The sequence below is a fragment of the Nannospalax galili genome, unplaced genomic scaffold, assembly GCF_000622305.1.
Source record: "Nannospalax galili isolate Female #2095 unplaced genomic scaffold, S.galili_v1.0 scaffold186, whole genome shotgun sequence".
Taxonomy (NCBI): domain Eukaryota; kingdom Metazoa; phylum Chordata; class Mammalia; order Rodentia; family Spalacidae; genus Nannospalax; species Nannospalax galili.
Genome location: NW_008358774.1, coordinates 2,517,859 through 2,539,947, shown reverse-complemented (window position 1 = coordinate 2,539,947; position 22,089 = coordinate 2,517,859). Strand labels below are relative to the sequence as shown.

At 41.3% G+C, this 22,089-nt stretch overlaps 1 protein-coding gene across 6 annotated transcripts in view; it reads right to left on the bottom strand.

Moving 5' to 3' along the window:
* Nhsl1 (NHS like 1) overlaps positions 1 to 22,089 on the bottom strand; it is a 271,008-nt gene that overhangs the window by 104,636 nt on the left and 144,283 nt on the right. The window contains exon 1 of one of the 6 annotated variants that reach the window (XM_029558122.1): positions 14,108 to 14,223. The exons of the other annotated variants lie outside the window; for them this stretch is intronic. Within the exon in view, the coding sequence (XP_029413982.1) occupies positions 14,108 to 14,123 (16 nt within the window). The 5' untranslated portion in view covers positions 14,124 to 14,223. Of the gene's footprint in view, positions 1 to 14,107; positions 14,224 to 22,089 lie in introns of those variants that run through there. 6 annotated transcript variants of the gene reach the window in all.

Below are 22,089 nucleotides of genomic sequence, written 5' to 3'. Positions count from 1 at the left end.
AAAAAAAAAAAAAAAAAGAGTTACTGGGTCTAGCCAAGTTCCAGACATGCATTGCCCCATTTAAAGTTCATAAAGCTCTTACGGGTTAGAGACTACCCATTTTAGAGATGAAAAGAGCTGGACCTTGGGTAGTTAAGTGACTGACAAGTACTTCCACTGACGAAGCCTAAGTTACTAGTGATTAGAAAACCCCCAAACATGAGCCAGGGAACTAGCTGCCAAACCCTGCTCCCCATTTATACCTCTTCTGCATACCCCTGAGTATTTTATAATCTACTGGAAACTAGTAAATTATACATATGAGACTCAGATGTGATAATTATGTAGAGAAAGCAACTTATTTGACATAATTATAAGGCTGTGTAAGTAAATATAATTCCAGATGATTATACGATAAGCCCAAAATACCCAGACCTTATGTCTTACATTACTTTTAAAAACATATTCCTAATAATCAGAGAATAGGTCGAGGGAGAGAGATGTAGAGAGTGGCCGACTGGAGAGGGAGCGCAAAAGTATTTCTTATAAGGAGGAGATGAAAAGAAAAAACTCAAAGCAGATCTGTCTTAACAACTGTTCCAAGTCTTAGGGTCAAAGAAAAAAGAAGTAGGAGTGACAGTTATCCGTCAGTGTGGCCTTCACATGCGCTGAGCCAGTGCTATACACTAAGTGCTTCTTTGAAAAAGTAAACCCACTAAGATAAAGACACTGGCTTCAAAAAGGAAGAGGTATAAACCAAATCTAAATGATGAAATTAATGTGCTATAGCATTTATAAGCTGGGATGTATACCTCAAGTAGTGGAACATATGCTTAGCATGTGCAAGGTCCTGGGTTCAATCCCCAGCACCCCCCCCCCAAAAAAAAATCCCTCCATTATAAACTCATTTCTAAAGTGAGGATTAGTTTTCAAATTCATTACACATGTAAAATAACCAAAGCAACCAAAAACCCAAAAACCATGTTTTCATAAAGCAGGCTGTTATAAGTTTTCGTTTCTTCTTCTTTTTTTTGTCTTTTGGAGACAAGGTCTCCCCATAGCTCCAGCTAGCCTGGATTCACTAAGGAGACCAGGCTAGCCTCAAACTCACAGAGATCCACATGCCTCTGCCTCCCGAGTGCTGGGATTAAAAGGTGTGCACCACCATGCCCAGCTACAAGTTTTCATTTTCTGACTAGTCATTCAAAAGTTTTTCTATAATCACGATATCTGGTGTCCTGAGAGAAATAATTGCATGATATATGATTGCAAATCTATGCCACAGTCACTTCCTTTCCTTAAAGGTAAAAGGTTAGTAGCAGTTACAAATTCTGCTAATTTCTAATGCTGTCACTACCCTATAGATATAACTGTTCTCTGCTTTGATACTTTGCCAGCTGTTTAAGCAAGTAGTAAAGACTTGGCCTGTCCCATACATAATGAAAACCCACAGCTTTTTAGAGCTGCAGGAAAAGAGTATTGTTGGTGTTTCTGAAAGGCAGTACAAAATAAAATTCTCTTCTGATTGACAAAAGATTCAAGTATTTGATGTTTGGAGGGGGTTGACAAAAAAGCCTGGCTCTCCTAAGGCAACATTAGAAAAACAGTGCTGAAGAGAAGTAAACATCTCAAATATCCTTTTACCAAACACTTGGAAATGTTGAGAATAAGCCTTTGATATTCTGCTGCCAAAAACAATCTCCATTCCTTTGATTTATTATTGTTAACTTTTCCTGCACAAAGTCAGCATATAACACTGTAAGATCTCTTTGGTTGATTTTCTACTGACACCCTTAGAAGTCTGAGACACACTCAGGAGTATGTTTTGGGTTGACTATGACGTTTCAGAGGTCACAGAAAGATCTTAGATCAGCCAGAAATAAAGGCCTCAAACAGGTGTCAGAAAGGGCTTTCAATTTAATGTTTGTTAGAGATTCAATATTAAGGCCTGGTGGATGTCAAATCCTCTTAACAGAAAAACTCTCAAATGGAAACATTCTCACCTCCCAATCCCATATATTGTTTAGTTGGTGTATTAGTTTTCTGTAATCTGTCAGAAAGCCCCCCCCCATTTTTTTGGTCTTTTTGAGACAGTGCCTCCCTGTAGCACCAGCTGGCCTGGAACTCACTATGTAGACCAGCCTGGCCTCAAATTCACAGAGATCCGTCTGTGCTAGGATTAAAGGCATGTGCCACCACACTTGGCCATAGAAAGCCCATTTTTAACTAGTGCTATCTTTATGAAAGACACTTGGTATTGAACCAAATTATCCTGAACTTAGCATCTTGAAATAATACTCATTCATCAACCCACAGTTCTGTAGGTTGGCAATCCAATGGCCTTGACTGGGAACTGTGGATTCCATCTCATAAGGCCTAACTCAAAGTGTGGGCAGGCCAAGCTTTGATCTGGAAGTCATAAAGAAGAATCTATTTCAATGTTTACTCTGGTTGGTAGCAGAATCCAGTTGCTTCTCACTCATAACTTCCTGTGTCCAGCTCCTTCAAGCATCAGAACATTGACTCTTTCTCACACATAATTCCTAATCTTCCCTTTTGTCATCAGCTGGAGACAGCTCTGCTTTTTAAGTGTTCCTAGAGAATCCAGGCTAATCACCCTTTCGTAAGGTCACTCAATTACATCTGCAACATCTCTTTGCATCATGTAGCATAAAATATTAACAGACATGATATCAAGAGATAAAGACCATGGTGGTCAAAAATTTTGCCCTTTGCAGTGAGAATAGTGAAATAAAGAATGTTCTATTATTGGGAGTCATCAATTCCAAAAGATTCAAACAGACTAGACTTTAATAATTAATTACAGGTTGCGATGGAATGAATATTTGTCTCCCTCAAAATTCACGTTAGAATCTTAATCCACAAAATGACCTTATTGGGAGGTGGGGCCTTTGGGAATTGATTAAGTCATAAGGGTGGTACCTTCATAAATGGGAGGGATTGGTGTCCTTATAAATGGCTTCAGATAGTTCTTTCACACTCTCTTGTCATATGGAGGAGCAAACTGCAGTGCATAACCTAGAAAAGACACCTTAGAGGAACTTGTGCTGGCTCCCCAATTTCAGACTTCCAGCCTCCAGAACTCTAAGCAATAGATACTTAGTTTGTAAGCCAACCAATCTATGGTACTTCGCTATAGCAGACTGAACCAAAAATTATTTATTAAATTATTTATTTAGGGGGCTAGTGAGATGACCCATGGGGTATAGGTGCTTGCCACATAGCCTGGAAACCTGGGTTTGATCCCCAGAACCCATATAAAAGTAGAAGGAGAGAATCAGCTCTATAAAGTTGTCCTCTGACCTCCACACATGTGCCATGGCACACATGCCCCACCACCACATTATGCACACACATAATTAAAAAATTCTTTAAAATTTATATGTACTGTCCTTGAATGAGTTCATATATATGCTCATGAAGTCAAGACATCAAGGTAGCAACAAAGAGGAGGAGCTGGGTACTGTGTTGGAAGCTTTACAGAGGGTCTAGTCTGTAGATACAAACTTTAGAGTTATCCACATACACCAAATACTGGATTGCCTTACTAGGAAACAACAAAGCACTCTTGATCCTGACTAGAAACTTCTTAACATGATACAGTGCAGCAAGAACTGCTCGTCTTTGGCAACCAGAGCCTGACTCATTTCTCCACAGGATGTTCATACAGTCTGACCCAATTCTAGATATCACAGAGTCACTAGATGGCATTGTCAAGGTAGCTGTTCTTTACAAGGCACAAAACATGAAAGTCAGTTTCCAAACTGAAAATAGGAAAAAGAAAAAAACGATCTCATCAAACCCAGCCCAAGTGAGCAGTGTAGGAGAACCCTTGGGTGCCAAAGGAACCCATCTATTTTAGGGGCTCTAGTTTTCTCCCAAATCACCTACCGCCTTTTCAGATAGCATTCCAACAGCCCATTCTACAGTTTTATGGAGATGAGTGCTGGGGAATGAGTACAATACACTCGTTTTCAAGAAGATTGTTATCCTGAGTCAAAAAGGGTACAAAGATTTGCAGTATTTGCCAGGCAACATCAGGTCTCTATAGCACCAGCTGGCCTAGAACTTACTATGTAGACCAGGCTGGCCTTGAACTCACAGAGATCCCCCTGCCTCTGCCCCCCAAGTGCTGGGATTTACAGGTGTGCACCACCACGCCCCTAAAAGTTCCTTTATAGCACCTTGGGAGCACCTTTGTTTCCCACTGTGACCCCATCCCATGAAGCAAGTTGTGGAATTTGCCACTTGTAACAAACATGTCGGTGCTGAAAAGTTTTGGATATGAGAACATGTCAGATTTGGGGTTTTCAGATGACAAAGATGTTCAACCTGTTGTTTTAAAGTCTACTGTAATATGCTGACAATTCAGTTAGTCAACTCTTAGCATTCACTGGCCTTTTCTCTCTGATGAAAATGGGCTGCCAGTTACTGACAGGAGCAACATCACAGAAGAGAAATAACTCCCAAATCAAGAGGAGCTCATTACCAATTTCTTAGCACAGCACTCAACCTATAAAAGGGATGTTTCCACCAAGGTAAGAATAAAGCCATCCACCCACACCTCCCTTTCATCTAGAAGTGGGGAGATTTTGCAAAACTAAAACTTTTATAAAAGGCACCATCTGAGCAGTTCAAATCTTGCTTTAAAGTTTTATCAAGTATTTGTTCTGCCAGGAAATGTTTCCAGAAAGGAAAGATTTTGTCTCAGTCCCTGTGGCAAGGAACACTTCCTCTGGAGCAGTTAGCAGGGTATCAGCCACTCTCTCTAGCTTACATGGCTTTCAAAATATTTGTATTGCTACAACATTTCTTGGCAGGTATATGCAAGTTGTAATACTTTTTATTCATCTGGGTGTATTTATTCAACAGAGTCCAGGAAAATTTTTAACGGTTGGTGTAAATATGCTGCAGTGAAAAATGAGAAATGTCTGCCTAGGTAGAAATACCAGATTTGCAAGTTATGGTACAAATAAGTCTTTACTTTCACAAGTCAAAATTAGGTCTATTCAGTAACCCTTTTAAGCATCTAAGTCAAACTTAAATAAAATTATTGTATGTTTATAAGAAAATGCCCAATATCTTATATAAGCTATTACTAAATCTTCTATGTTTTATTAAGCAGCCTCTATTCTCACAACTTAGGAGATCTTTCCTCAAAGGGTACATTTACATGATCAAAGGACAGAGTTGAGCCTTCTTGAATCCTCCTTACTAACAGATGTTAATTATTGTTGATATTTATGTCACAATTAGCAAAGAAAGCCTTTTAAAAGTCTCAGGTTTAAAAGTCTTTTCTTGGGGAGTAAAGTTGATCTTGGGGAAAGAGAAAGCCCCAAGAGGTAGCATGAGCAATAGCACCTCAGTGGTGGGCAGGATAAATCAGAAGTCCTGGGGATGAAAAAGACTTAGGCCAGGGTCTGGAGCCCAGAGCATCAGGCGAGTCAGAAGGTTCTCCTGTGGAAGTGAAGGTGCTTAGCACATGGTGACTGTTCATCAATATTAGTAAATTAACGTTCATATCCCAAATTTTACCAAAACATTTGGGCTAGACTTGATAAATTTCAGAGTTATTTCAGAATATTGACAAATTCTGGATAAATTTAGATAAATAGCCAACCTAGGATAATATTGGGCATTTTTGCAAAACTTACTGGATATTCTGCAACACCACCACTTATCCAAAAACCAAGAGAACAGGACGAAGGTCTTTTTTCCTGTTAAAATTAGAGAAAGTTCTGGATAAAGTAAACAAAATGCAACATGGAAGGGGATGGCCTTGGAACGAGGGGCACATGCCCGTACCCTGGGTGCCAAGGGCTTCCATGTGCTTCATTTTCTTCTGCCTTCTCCTGTAGCAGCACTTTCTGAGACCCCTTTCTCATTTTCTAAGAATGACAGGAAAGTCACAACTCTCAGCTTCTGGTAAATTCAGCTTCCCCGGCCATCTTCTCCCCTCTTGGGACTCTCCTGAGTGCCAGCCTGGCTTCTTACACCCTCTACATTCTCCTGGCCAAGAACATCCCTCCCAGAGCCTAGGTTTCCCCCCCCGCTTTTGTTTCTCCTCCAAATATCAGTCTTTCCTAACCTGTTGTTGTTTGAGACAGGGTCACTCAGGTTGGCCTGGAACTCACTATGTAGCTGAGTGGTCTTGAAATCGACATAATCCTCCTGCCTCAACCTCCGGAGTGCTGGGATTTACAGATGTAAACTACCACACACTGCTTCGTTTGTCAGAACTTTTATTCTGAAAATTTCAGCAGCAATATAGCTTGCATTGTTCATTCTGGGAAACAAGAGACACGGCCCCTTGGTTTTCTCTTTGTTTTCAAAAGCGGTCTTCCAAAATTTCACAAGGAGTATTTAAGGTACCCTTTTGGAAATGACTGTCCATATACATATAAATTCACACCAATGACTCATGATTCCTAAAACATTGTATACCATTTATGTCATTTCCATTATAAGAAGATATTCAAAAGTGGCCATGAGCACCTCCCTTTCTCTCATCATGCACCCACCTATCCCCCTATTAAAACTACAGCCAATCAGTTAATCCTTTGTTTCAGTGGTTCTCGGGATTAACTCTATGTTAACAGTAACATCAACAAAAAAACTCTAAACTCAACTTAGGCTAACAAAAAAATGATAAAGGGTACCTAATCACTAGACAGAAGTTGAACACTGGTCACATCATACTAAATAGTTTCTTGTTATATATGGTCCATCAAGATCTATTCATTTTAAGTTTAATTGCTATGTACGATCTTATAAAAGTTTTTTATTTTTCAATTTACAAATATCCATTGAGCCTTTAATATCGCATCTTGCTAAGCTGCTTAACCATGCAAAAACTATTAATTGCTTACTTTTAGACTGTTTTCAGCATTTTTTTCTTCGGATGTTTAAAACAGAACATTACATATCCCTGCATCCCCTTTGTGCACAGTCCATGGCAGTAACATGATGGATGACCTTTATCACAGTGGTCCTTCTGCTTCAGTCTCTTTATGATCACCTTATTAGTACACGTGCAGGCTACTAGTCACGTCTTTGTACTGGAGCAAATTCAACAAGGTTTAGGTATAATACAGTTCCACCAATGCATAGTATGACACCTTGAATATGAAATGTCCCCATAGGCTCATAGGTTTGAACAGTCAGTCCTCAGCTAGTAAAGCTATTTTGGGAGGTTGAGGAACCTTCAGGAGGTAGGATCTCACTGGAAGACACAGAGGTAGGTCTTGGGGTTTCAGAGACAGACCCTGCTTCTTGTCCATTCTGTGCTTCTTGACTGTGGATACAATGTAACTAACCACCTCAGGCTCCTGCCTCTGCACCTTCTCTACCATGATGGACTATATCATTTCTTAAACCACAGCCCCAAATAAACCCTTCCTTTCCTAGGTTGCCCTTCTCTAGTATTTTGTCACACCAACAAGAAATATAACTAACACAGGCAGTCACAGAGGAAGACAGCTAAGGGGGGATAGAAAAAAATAACTGAGAGACATGAAAATCAGCAGATAAAGGCAATAAGAATAAGTTTTAAAGGGCAGGGTTGAGGTGTTGCTCATTGGTAGAATACTTGCCAAGCATTCACAAGGTTCTGGGTTAGGTCCCCAGCATGACATAAACTGGGTGTGGTGGCACACACCTGTAATCTCAGGTCAAGGTAAGAGGACCAGGAGTTCAAGGTTACCCTTGGCTACGCAGTGAGTTCAAGGTCAGCCTGGGATACAGGAGACGCTGCTTCCCTGGAGATATTAAAACAGAGAGTTGAGGTTTAGCCAGGATTTTCAGTGATTCAAGTCCATTCCCCTGAAAGACCAAGAACTTTATCCTTGCACAGAGCAGGCTCTAGAAACAGGCAGATCCCAAGGTATGTGTACTTTGGGGAGCAAAACTATCAACTCCTCCTTCAGCCTTAAGAATAGCATCTTCTCGGTTATACTACACCATCTATTCAGCGTGGTGATCTGGTTTCTACTGGTAACAGTCCTACTGAGTCAAACAAGCAAACAGATTCTGAGTATTTATGAACTATCTGTTTCACTTGGTTTGAGAAATGCAGGATATGAGCAGTGTGGGCATTAAAACTGCTACTTTAATTTGCACATTGAGGAAATGTGCATTCCCATGGTAGCTGCAGATTACCAGCTAACAGTTATAGGCAATTCCAAAATGAGTGGAGAGTGAAAGAATAAGGGAGACTTTAAGAGCACCGGTCTAAAAGATGCTACTAATTTACAGTACACTCAAATTCTGAATACATGATAGTAAAATACCCCAAATCACACAGATGTGATAGTCCCAGAGTAGCTTTGTTTTGAGGGGCATTTTCAAATGATACTCTGAATCAATGAAGAAAATAGTGTGCACTTTTGCTTAATGATTACTTGACAACTCATGAGATTTAAGAAGATGCAAAGACTGGGTATGGTATACACCTATAATCTTAACTCAGGAAGGGCAGGGGCAGGAGGAATGGGAGTTCCAAGCCATTCTGGATTACACAATGAGACTACTGTGGGGGGGGGGGGTCCACAGCAAATGGTTACTTGCTAGCACACTCGAAAAATGCACTTGCTCCAGCACAGAAATAACAAATCTGTTTCTGATTCCTCACATTAGTTTCTAAAGGCTGCCAAGAAAAGAATCTAAGGAATTCTTTTGCATATACAACATACAATAGACAACTGGAAAGAGGCCTGTGCTTCATCCCAGAGAGCACATCAAGGAAGGGAAGGGCTGTTTCCAACACGAACTGCCCTCACAGAAGCAGAAGCACATGCCTGAGATGGTTCACGGCCATGATCTCCAGAATAACTCTTTGCTATTATTAGACAACCCAAAGGCTTCTCTAAATCTGTAACGTGTGAAGCAGAAAAGGGCACAGGGAAGATGCTTATCATGTGGAATATGTAGGCAGCTGGGACACACCCAACTACACAGAACTCACAACTCCTCCATCCTATGAACAGTCATGAGATTTAAGAAGCTGCAAAGACTGGGCTGGTATACACCTGCAATCTTAACACTCAGGAGGGGCAGGCGCAGGAGGAGTGGGAGTTCCAAGCAATCCTGGATTACACAACAAAACTATCGGGAGGGGGGGTTCCCACAGCAAATGGCTACTTGCTAGCACCTATTTCTAGATCTTGGAAGACACCCTGAAGCTGAGAAAGGGAAACAACTTTGTCACGCACCAAATTCAGGTTTAAAAAATCCCTGCACAAGATGAAGAGCCAGGAAAAATCCAATATGAAAGTCAGCAGCTTAAGGCCCACAGTGCTCCTAAAATATTGAAATGATTCTTAGAAAGCAAAGGATGTCACATTCAGCCTTTCCATATTAACATCATTTTTAAAAATGCTATCTTACTTTTGTAACTTAGAAGCAAAATGAAAAGAATTTTAAAAGTCAAATCATCCAATAGGCTTAGCTATCTAATATAATTTGTTTAAAGTTTCGGCTCACACTCAGTTGACTGTGGTGAACTCAGTTCAATTTTGTTTTTTGTGTTTCCCCTTCTCAGCAGGATAAAAGCTCATGAAGGAAACTGGATAATTTAAAGGAAATAAAGAGCTAATCTTTTCTCTCTTTTTTTGGCATGACTGAGCTTAATGAATAGATTTCCAACCCATACGAACTTGTAAACTCGCATTACTATAAGTTTCAAAGGCACTCTCAAAGCAGCTGTGTTGAGCAGTCAAAGTACTCCATTAACACACCTGCTACAAAGAAAATTCAACATATGGGATTTCGTGTATTACTATACTGGTTTATATGGGTATCCCTGAAGAATCCATATCCACCCAGAACCTCAGAATGGGATATCATTTGGAAATATGGTCTTAGCAGATGTAATCAGTCAAAATGAGGCATGGGATTAGAGTGGGCCCTAATTAACTTGTATTCTTATGAGAATGCCACCTGATTGAAAAATGAAAGAGTAACATACAGAAAGAAAGGGCTGTGTAGAGGCTGGAGAGATGGTTCAGTGGTTAAAAACACTTGCTATTCTTCCAGAGGACCCAGGTTCAATACCCAGCACCCACATGGCATCTAACAATGGTTGTTCATAAACTCCAGTTCCAGAGGATCTGACACTCACTTCTGGCCTCTGCAGGGCATTGCACACACGTGGTGCACATATATGCACACAGGCAAAACAGTCATCTATAGAGGGGGGGAGAGAGAGAGAGCGCAAGAGAGTCACCAAAAAAAACAAGAAGAAAGGGAAGGGAAGGGAAGGGAGGGGGAGGGAAGGGGAGGGAGGGAGGGAGGGAGGGCTATGTAATGACAGGCAGAAGTTGGTGTGATGTTGTTTTACAAGAAATGGGATACCTGGGGCCACCAGAAATGGAAGAGCCAAGGAAAGACTCTCCCTTAGTACCATGTCATGTGTCTCTTCCTGGGAAAATGTAGACAAAATCCTGTTCAACCCAGAAAGGACACTGATGACAGACCAAAGAAAGAATTCCATCCAAATCTAATTTATGAACTAGTGAGTTTATGGCAGTTACTTACAGGGGTGACTATGTGAGGCAGCTATGTCACTGAAAAGCCTAGCTGCATTCTTGAAGCTCCTGCCCAACTTGCAGGCAGCTCTACCAGGGAGTCTCCTCTTCTCAGACAAATAAACCTTGCAGCTTCTTTTCCTCTCTCTCTCTCTCTCTCTCTCTCTCTCTCTCTCTCTCTCTCTCTCTCTGTGTGTGTGTATGGGTGAGTGCGTGCGTGCATGTAATATGTGTGAATGTGTATATGCCATAGAGCATGTGTAGAAGTTGGAAACCAAACTCAGCTGTTGGTTCTCATCTTCCACCTTCTTTGGGACAGGGTCTTTTATTATTCACTGCTGCATACTAGCCAGCCTGCAAGCTTCCAGGGCGTCTCCACCCCTCATTTTGCCATAGAGTGCTGGGATTATAGACACTCACTATGACATTCAGATTTACATGGGTTCTGGGGATCTCACACTTGCAAGGCAAGCACTTTACCCTCTAAGCCATCTCCCCACCCCAAACCTTGTCACTTCCTGACCTTCCTGAGCCTCGAAAGTTTCCTTAGCTTTTGCAGTCCTGGACTCTTCTGCTCCTCCCTTCAGTAGGGAATGTTTCAATTAGGTAGAAATATCTACATGCCAAGACAACACCATGACTTCTGATGTCTGGCCTGCAGAACATGGTAATTTGTTACAGAAGCTCAAGGAAATGAATGCAGGCCTGTCTGCCACGAGTACCAGTAGGGCAATGCTTTGCTGAAGTCTAAAAGTACAATTAATGTTTAAAACTGTGGTAATATCACACAAGCACATGATTTAATGTTTTATGAAATACTAATCTGTGATGATCAGAAAAATTTAAAACATCTACCACTTATAGGAGAGCACTCAATGATATTTACAAATATGAAGTTAGTATACAATAATTAACAAATTTACATTCTGAAAAATCTTAGAGATTTTTATCATGTTCCATGTAATTTTAGTTTTTTATTTTTATGTGTATGAGTGTAATAGCCTCCATGTATATAAGTGCACCTGTGTTGTACAATGCCCACAGAGGTCAGAAGAGGGCACTGGATCCCCTGGAACTGGAGTTACGGACGGTTGTCAGCTGCTAGGAATCAAACAGTGGTCCTCTGCAAGAGCAGCCAGTGCTCTGAACTGTTGAGACATCTCTGCAGCCCCTGTTCCATGTAATTTTAGTAGTAAACATTTTAATCTAATTTTTGAATAAAGTGATCTGCAGCTATACACACATGTGATATATACACAGTAGTTTGCTATTAGGTATATTATTTGGTCATCCAGAAACTTCCATCTTGGATCATGATGGATCATTGAGTAGAGAGTATAGGAATAGCACACCATGCCTTTGTTAACCACAGGGACCTTGGCAGAACTTCAGAAAGCGTCTTTCCAGAGGCTAGAAGCTCAGATGTTGCTCAGACAAATTCCTTTGGGTGGGGTGGATATCCTGACAGTTCGATGGTGGCAGCAAAGAGGGACTCATTTTTAAAAAGAATCTATCAATTTCACAGATGCAGCAACAAATGCCATTAAAGCAATGACAAAGTCATAGTAAGGACAAAGGTAGCAAGCAACCTTCTCTACAGTACTACATTGACAGAAAGCCAAGAAGTCATGACTTCAGAAAAAAAAGCCTCAATTAAGAAAGGGAAAACTTGCGTCATTGTGGGAGGCTATCTGATTAGAATGTTTTCTTTCAGCAATTACAAGAAATATGCAGGAACATGATTTTAAACCAAGAGAAAAGCAATCAAGTTTCCTTTAAGGTCAATGTTACAACCACATATTCAATAGAAAGAAGCCAATTATTGAAAGCCCCCCTCTTTTCCAAAGTGAGACCACCAACCTTCAACAAGTGGCCCTTAATATACCTATGTTTAATCTCCCTCCCCCCAATAATTTATCATGGATTTGTCTCAATAAGCAGCACAAGAGATGATCTACAGTTTATTACTGTAAACCAGAAGAGTGTAATCACAAGAACAGAGCGATTTGTCGCTGCTTTGTCTAGCTGCTAGGAGGTGGGGGGGGGCTTTATTTACCCGCTGTTGTAAATTCCACCCTAAAACATACACCTCAGTAATAAAGTACTTAATTGTCACTGCATGCCATACTCTTGACTTTTAAAACTTTCCTAAGTTACCACATAAACTAAGAACTCATGGGATTGATAGAGTCTTTGATACAATGAAATTGTGTTATGAGACTGGGTGGAGGAAAATATTTTGAGACTCAAGTCATCATACACAATAACAATTCTACACCTGCATTCAATTAAAAATCTTAAACCTTGAGCTATCGTTAGATCATAATGACTTCAACTACACTATGGAAATTACACTAGGTTAGCATGTTCCAGCCAATAACACTGCTGAGTTCTTAAACCTTTTTTTTTCTAGGAAAAAATTTTAAGGAAATAGTTTTATGAGAATTCATAATTCCTCTCAACAAAAATTAATTTTCAGAATATTCGAATTCATGGCACAAGTCTCCCTAGAAATCCATTACAGCCCTCTGTTGTGAGTTCATTGAATATTTGGGGAGGAAAAAAGTGATGTACTTTTTGCTCTTGCCCCTCAATTTGGTCAAACTTGTACCTGTCCTATCAACAATGGCCCCAACTCAAAACAGAAAATGGCAGACTCTGGAGAGGTTTAAGGTATAAAAATTAGGTAGAAACCACATAATCCATGTCTATATCTCATGAACAGAATGAGAACAAAGGAGTGCATTACACGGCCAGCAAGTCAGGAGTGCTTTATTTCCCAAAACTGAAAAGCTCTCAAGGAATTTCCCATCACCAGAATGACATTCGCTGAAAGATATGCGTAAACTGCCTACTTCAGTTACAAGGAAACTCACTCCAACTCCCTCCTTTCAACAGTCTCATAAAACACACACACACACACACACACACACACACACACACACACTCTCACACACCCAAATAAATGACAGTATGAAAGAGCTTGAAGGAACATATTCATTGAAGGAAAAATTAATTGCCTAAAAAAGAAAACACTCAATTATCATGGGATTACTACAGAGTCTTTTATTCATCATCTTACTATACTTAGGAAGTACTAGAATTTATCTATAGACAGAACAAGAAGTGTCTTCTACAAGAAAATTGATTTCATTCCTGAATTCAAACTTTAAGGTTTAAAGCGACTCCTGTCCCCATCTACTCTATTCTAACTTTTTACATGAGCAACTCATTACATGAAACCTTCTCTACCAGGCTCACAGTATAACTCTGTAAACGATTCCTACATTTATTGAGCTCATTTAAAGAAACCCTCCTTCATCTTCAACTTTTAACCACTTTTATCTATGACAGAACACATATAAAACACATTTAAACAGAGAAATCTCTTTTCTGTCTAAAAGAATTCCATATCCCCAGCAGGAGGTCTTTCTTCCTGTTTGCAACAAAATAAAAGAACAATGACTTTTTAACTTTCATACTTACAAAACTCCCTCAAACTCTAATTGCACTGGAACCAACCCTATTACTTGGACTCTGATGCTCAATGGCAGTTTCCCCAAAGGGACGCAAAGCCCCCTCACCTTTCAGGCAGAACATTCTTCAGCAGTTCCATGAAGGGGCTGGCGTTCTAGAAGCCGATGTGGTCTGCAGTGCTAGGCACAGCTGTCTCCCACCCACCTCCTCAGCAGCCACCGCCAGAGAGCGCAGGGCGGCCAGCCAGCGCCTCTTACTACAGGAAGCCACTGCCCAATCCCAGCTTTCTAGCTGCACTGCTGACACCTCCCTATCTGTCCTCCTTTATTTCACACCAGGAACCAGCCCAGGGTCCTCTAGAAAAGGGAGGGGAGCCGGGGGTCAGCAGCCTCCGTTCATCCTGTCCCGTGCAGTGGGGTACAAAGCAGATTCCATTTGTGCTTATCTCTCAGCATTTTCCATTGCAGCAGATGTGGCTCTTCACGTGATCAACAGTACAGAAAAGAAATCACTGGATTCAGTTAACTGTTTGCTACTAATCATAACTTCCTACTGTGACTTTCCTGTTCCTCTTCTGTCACATGCTCTCTTTTCTCTGATATGGAACAACTCATACACTTGGAGGTAATCAACACTAAAGACTAACAGGAAGCTGTGCTCACAGTCTACGGAAATCAGCAAATGTGTGTGAAATGCTCATCTACATAAATCAGTGAATATGTATGAAATGTCCATAAAGCGCCCAATAGTAAGCACTAGGTGTATTGACTGGTACCCTGCTAGTCCTGTTGATAAACAAGTATGAGATTAAAATGTGCAGTATGTTACACTTCTAGGACACTACCTACCACTTTTTCAGAAGAGGAAAGAGGTCAGTATTAGTGTGTGAATTTCTAACTGTGGTTGCAGAATCAGATTATTTAATCTCTTCGTTTCCGCTGGAGAGCCAAACTCACCCTGACAAATTCTCCATCACTGGTTATAAGTAAAACAAAAGAAATAGTCTACAGAAGCTGCCCCAGGGGCACCATGATTGAGAGCACCATCTGAACCCTGAGTGGCCCTGGGCGGGGGTGGGGGGGTCCTTCCCCACATCACTGGAGAGTCCCCTGGATGCAGGAAGTGGCCATTGTTCACAGGCCCACTGCTGCTGGCAGGTCTTCCTCTGGACACCACAGGATGCAGGAAACTGACTCACAAGACGAAGCTATCTATCTGTGTGCTGGGTGCTGGTCGCAGCCCTTGCTGTATACTGTGGATGCTCCATGCTCCTTTGCCTTTCAGTTTCTGGATCAGCAAGAAATGTTGCTCCTCATTCTCCTGCATCATCAACAGCAGTTGGCTGATGAGTTCCCTCCATCTGAAGGAAATATAGGATGAGGCCCTTGGCCAGAAGGAAGTTAAGATGCAAAGAACCTGAATGTGAGATGATAAATGGGGCAGTAATGCTTAAAATAGAACAAAACTACAGGGAACCTCATGGCTCATTCAGTAAACCATGAGATGAGCTGCTTTCCTACACAGCAGCAGTATCAAGCTCAAAATGACACTAGGCGTCTTCCATCTAATCCTATGATCCTCCCATGGTGAACTGGAGCCACTATTTGCCTTGAGCGCTCTTTCATTTGATGTATGAATTGCTAAGGGCCTTATGAGTTAGATTCAAGTTGCACTGAGAAATTCTTACCTTGGAGAGCTAAGCTTTTTGTTGTGGTGGTTTTTTTTGGTTTTGTTTTGTCTTTTTGACACAGGGTCTCCCTTTAGCCCTGGTTGGCCTGGAACTTGCTATGTAGACCAGGCTGGCCTTGAGCTCACAGAGTTTCACCTGCTTCTGTCTCCTGAGTGCTGGGCTTTATAGGCACGCATTATCAAGCCCAGCTGAGAGCTAAGATTCGGTGCTATATGAATAGCCATAATTCAAATCATTTTAAAATTAGAGATGACTTTATAGATAGTAGTACACTGGACTGGAAAGAGAACCTCAGTCCAGTCATATCCCTGTGATAGCCTGTTTCTATAGCAGTTTACTGCCTATAATGTGTAGATCTGCCCCATTAAATTTTTGATACCAACACACACACACACACACACACACACACACACACACACACACACAGGTATATTGCATTAATTTGCAAGAAAAGAATGAATCTGACTTTCTGTGGTTCAGTCGAAAAGATGCATGGAATAGCAGGCTGGGGATGTATTTCAGTGGTACAGCACTTTGGTAACATGTCCCAGGTTCAATGCTCAATACTGCACAGGTTAGGGGAAGATGGGGGGGATGGAATAAATAATTACACCTCAATGCTACAAGTGAAGCTTAACAATAGAAGCAAAAAGCTAGTAATGCTCAACAGCTTCTTGCCTATTAGCATCTAATTAAGCTGTTCTTGTTAATTACACTCATTGAAACATGTATAATTTGGGGTTCAATTCATAGAATGCTTATCTAGTATCTTAGCTTGCTGCTCTATTGCTGTGATAAACAACATGACCAAAAGCAACTTGGGAAAGAATGGGTTTCAGCTTAAAATTCCCAAGTCATAATCCATCACCGAGGGAAGTCAGGGCAAGAACTCAGGGCAGGACAGGAACCTGGGGGCAAGAGCTGAAGCAGAGACCATGGAGGATGCTGCTTACTGGCTTGTTCTTCTAACCAACCTATTTTCTCACAACCCAGGAACACCTGCCTAGGAGTGTCACCACCTGCAGAGGGCTGAACCCTCCCACATCATTCAACAATCAAGAAAATGCCTCAGACATGCCCACAGGTAAATCCAATAGAGGCAATTCCCTAACTAGGGTTCCCTCTTCCCAAGTATTTAAGCTGACCACTGAGGCAGCACACCTAGCATGCACAAAGCATTTATCTATAGCCTCATATAAACCAAGCATGGCGGTACATTCAGGAAGTGGAGATAAGAGGGCCATAAGTTCAAAGTTATCCCTCAGCTGAACACTGAGCTCAAGGCCAGCCTGGGATACATGAAACCCTGCCTCAAAGGGGTGGGGGGGGTCAGTAAAATTCTCATCTCCCCTCACAAAATGACTTCATAATGTTACTTATTTGGAATAAGGTCTTTACAGATGGGTCAGGATTAATCTGTAATGATAAGCATTAGTGTGTGCCCTGCATCTAACAAGAGGACCCTAATAAGACAGAAAAGGACACATGAACACAGAGAAAGTCTCTTGAAGACAAAACAGACACTACAGTGATGCTGCCATGGGCAAGGAACACTCACAGTCAGCAGAGATTGGAAGAAGCAGGCAAAAGGTCTCCCCAAGAGCCTGCAGAAACAATGTGGCCTGCATCAGGAATTACGCAACAATAAACTCTTGTCATAAGCCACTGCATTTGAGGCAACTCGGTACAGAATTCCTAGCAAAGTAACACATCCAGCAAGGTAAAAGTCATAGGAAAAGGGACACGATTTTTTTGTGTGTGTGTCTTTTTGAAATTGTTTTTTAAAATCTTCAACATATGCTTACGGGGAAGCTTAACATCTATTCTTCCCTCATACCCTGTACTTCCTGAGCTAAATTTTCACTTGGAGAAAAAAAAGAATTCCTATAACATTAACACCCCCAAACAACCCACATAAGCATCTTTCATTAAATCAGCAAAATTATAGGCCACACACCTACAAAGGTGTGCTGCAAAGCCCACAGTAGTCACCTCAAGCAGTGGAAATGGAATCGCCTCCTATCTACACCAAGCAGGAGATCAGCATGTTTAAGAGTCCTTGTTTTTATTTGAATAAATTTATATATTTTTATTTTATGTATATGAGGGTTATACCTGCATGTGTGTATGTAAACACAACCATGAATGCAATGCCTGTGAAGACTGCTTGTTGGCAGGGAACTGAACCCAGGTCCTCTGGAAGAGCAACCAGTGCTCTTAACCACTGAGCCATCTCTCCAGCTCTAAGAATCCCTTGGTTTAGACTATCAAACTGTGAATACACCTATGAGAGAAAAAAATTTAAAAACACTCTTCAAACTTTGGGGGGAAAAATCAAGAACTATGCATTAAAATTATATTGTGGGCAGTTCCTGATCATTGCTGAGATGGAAAATAAGTAGCTAGAACTCCAGCATGCAGAAGCAGATTGACAAGATGCATAGGCACATAGTTCATACCCCTTTGGATGGTACAAAGTTCTTCCCTGAGAACCCTGAGACCAGGGCGGTAACCACTTGCTCCCTTGTAGGATTACAACATCCAGCATCGAGTTAAAGTTTAACTTTATCTCTACAAGAGGGAGTGGTGGCCACATACAGCCAAAATTTTTCAGAGAATTCTGTCTTCCAAAGCACTCCAGCGATAGTTCATTGTGTATAAAGATTTTGATTTCAGCAGTGGTAATGAAGATAAATTGAGAAATAATTTGCATAAGACAGAATTAATGAGTCTAGATTGGCTCAAACTTCTACTTCATTCCTGGTTGGGAGAAAAGGGCATAAAATTATGTAATAGGCAAATCATATCTTTTCCTAAGGATTCTGACTATTCTTCATTTAAAAAAAAAAAAATGCCAAAAAAGGACAGGCATAGTGATGCACACCTTTAATTCCAGCACTTGGGAGGCAGTGGCAGGTGGATCTCTGTGAGTTCAAGGTCAGTTTGATCTACATAGTAAATCTGAGGTCAGCCAAGGATATACAGTGAGAATCTGGGTGCCCTCCTCCACCCACCCCCCAAAAAAGAAAAAAAAATTCCACAAACCAGAGGCTAGGGAGATGGCTCATTGGGTAAAAAAAAGTACTTGCCACACAAGCCTGACCTGATGACTTGAGCTAAATCCCTAGAAATCACCTAAAATATCAGGTCACATCTATAATCCTAACAATTCTATGGTAAGATAGAAGGCAAGAGATAGAATCAACCAGAAGCTCCTATGTGCAACATCAGAAACAAAAGGAGAGACCCTGACTCAAAAACAAAGTAGAAGGAGAAACCGACTCCAGAAAAATTGTCCTCTGACATTCACATGTGTGCCACAATACATGTACAACCATCCCACACACAATCACATAAACTGTTTTTTAAAAATTCCAAAGAAAGGGACTGAAGACATTGTTCATTGGTTAAGACCACTTTTCCTCTGGTTGGTTCATTCATTTATTCATTTATTGCTGCTCTTGCAGGTGACCCAGGTTCGTTTCCCAACATCTACATGGTAGCTCACAACCGTCTGTAATTTCAGTTCTAGAGGCTCCAATACCCTCTTCTGCCTTCCACTGGTACTTCACATATTTGCTATACATACATGATAAACACTAATGGATAAAAAAATTAAAAGTAAAAGTACTGTCTGCTTTTTTAAAAGCGCCAAAGAGCCGGGCGTGGTGGCACGTGCCTTTAATCCCAGCACTTGGGATTAAACTCACTCTGTGAGTTCAAGGCCAGCCTGGTCTACATAGTGAGCTCCAGGACAGCTGGGGCTACAGGGAGACCCTGTCTCAAAAAGACCAAAAAAAGTGCCAAAGAGAGGGCTGGAGATATGGCTCTGGTAGTTAAGTGGTTGCCACACAATCATGAGGACATGAGTTCAATCACCCCTGCCTTCCATTCTAGAGTACATCTGGATTTACTAATACTTGGAATCTACCAGAGAAGAGGAAATTAGTCTGGGATCTTCTACCATCTATTATTATCCCACAGGCACAAAAGAAAGAATGAATAGAATTATAGCAGTATAACTTTAAATTGGTTTTCACTTTTCCTCTGGTTGGTTGGTTCATTCATTCATTCATTCATTCATGCTGGAGGTTGATCCTAAATCTTCATGCACACTAGGCAGACTATCACTAAACTATACTCCTAGCCCTTCCCTGGCTAGTTTAAACTAGTTCACCATCTTGATGCTCCCAATCTGGATGACTCTGTAGACAGGGACATCTGGAGACATTCTTTGTTCTGGAAGAGTCCTTCTCCTAACATGATCTAAGCCTTTATCACCACAATGGGGCCTGGAAGGCACTTTGAGACAAACATGCTTGGGTCAGAAATGTGGAGGGTCAACCGTGCTTCCACAGCTTTCTCAGTGAACTTAAGCAATTTAAGTGACAATTTACCAGTATAAAAAATTCCCATTACAGCATCAAGGGGAGGAGGAGGAGGAGGAGGAGGAGGAGGAGAAGGAGGAGACTGGAGAGATGCTCAGCAGTTAAAGCATTTAATACTCTTCCAGAGGACTCAAGTTCAATTCCTAGCATCAATACGGTGGCTAACAACCATCTGTAACTCCAGTTCCAGGGCATCTGATGCCTTCTTCTGGTCTCCATAGGCACCAGGCAAGCATGTGGTACACTTACATACATGCAGGCAAAACATTCAAATACATAAAGTAAAAATAAATAATTTTAAAAGAAAGAAAAGACAAAGACAAAGCAGAGAAAATGGGAACCAACAACCAGGGTCATTGTTGTGACAAAGCACCTTACCACGAGGTTCAGCTTTAGAAATGATCTGTGGGAGCAATCTGGAAAAGTATGGAGATGCCGGATAAGAAAATGCTTCGGATGCTCATGGATGATTCTGGTGGGAGCTTGCAAGACTAGGATGTCGAGAGCAATGCAAATGTGCTTATAGGTTTCAGATGGGAGCAGGAACGCTGCACTAGGGATCAAGCATGTCACATTCTGACAAGAACTCATCTACATTTTGTTCACATCCTGAGACTGTTGTATTAATATGAGCCTGAATTTGAAAGTGATGGAGGAAATTTCAAGGTAACACAGCCTTCAGACTGTGGCATGAGTATTGCCGGGTCCTTTTAGCCAAAAGAAAATGAGGAAAAAGCAGCACAGAAAAGATTCGAAAAGCAGTTAGGCCAGATGGAGTGTATGTAAAGTGGCAGATCGGAGGGTGTGGAGTTGAAAGGCTCTATGCTCCTGAAAGGAAGCTAACCAAAAACTCCGCTGTAGTGACAACAGGAAAGAGGCCTGGAGGGCATTTGGGGAATCAGCAAGTCCTCACCTACTGCAGGCTCAAGACAATAAAACATCTTTGGAAGATGTTTTAAGTCCTAAATGCTGTGCGAGTGAAGCCAAAACTGTAAGGAAGACTCCAGAAAGCTAAAGATGCTGGAAAAGTGGAACATCTGCCAAGGGAAGCTGCAGGTGGTGAGCAGACCCTGCCCTGGAGAGAGGCCGTGTGGGCTGCAGACAGCAAGGAAACTGGAGCTCCCATCATGCCATGTGCCCCAGATGCCAGGCATGGTGCTGCTACAGGTTTAATGTTTGCCCTGCTGGATTTTGCTCTTACTTTAATCCCATCCCTCCTTTTTTTTTGGTTACCATTTATCCCTCTTGGAATGGAAATAAAATGCCTACTCTGGGATGCTGTTATGTTTAAAGTTTATAACTACTCCCCTCGCCCCCAATTCACAGCTAAAAGTTGCCTCAGAAGAGAGTTTTAGATTTGAACTTTTGCATCATGTTGGAACTGAGACTTTGGCAGCTCTTGGAGATTAATAAAATATACTTGTGTTAGAAGAAGCACATAAACCTGGGGTCAGAGTATGTTACGGCCTGGATATGGAATCCCCACTGAAAGGCTCATGAAGTGAACGGCTGGTGGTCCCCAGCCGCTCCTCTCTGCTTCCTGGTCGTGTCATGAGGTGAGCAGGTTTCCTCTATCATGCCCTTCTGCCCTGTTTCTGCCTAGTCATGGGCCTGGAAATGATGGAACTAGTTGACTATGGACTGAACTCTGTAGTCATGAGCCAAAATCAATCTTTCCTTTTTGAAAACAAAAACAAAACTAGTGTCTATATTTTTTCAAACTAGACTCTCCTTGGTATCTTGGTAGTCAATCTTTTTTTTTTTCTTATGAAATCTGACCCATTAAGCCACTTGCATACCTATTGTATATTTCTAAAAATTCTAATTGCTTCATTTTCTTTCTTGAAGGGAAAACTACTTCCCTACTTATGTAAAATACACACACACACACACACACACACACACACACACACACACAGCGAGAGAGAAAGGATAAGTCCCAAACTCCTCATCTAGCGATCAGAGCTTCTCTGGACTTAGATGCCATTCTTTTTCCAAACTCTTCTGGGCA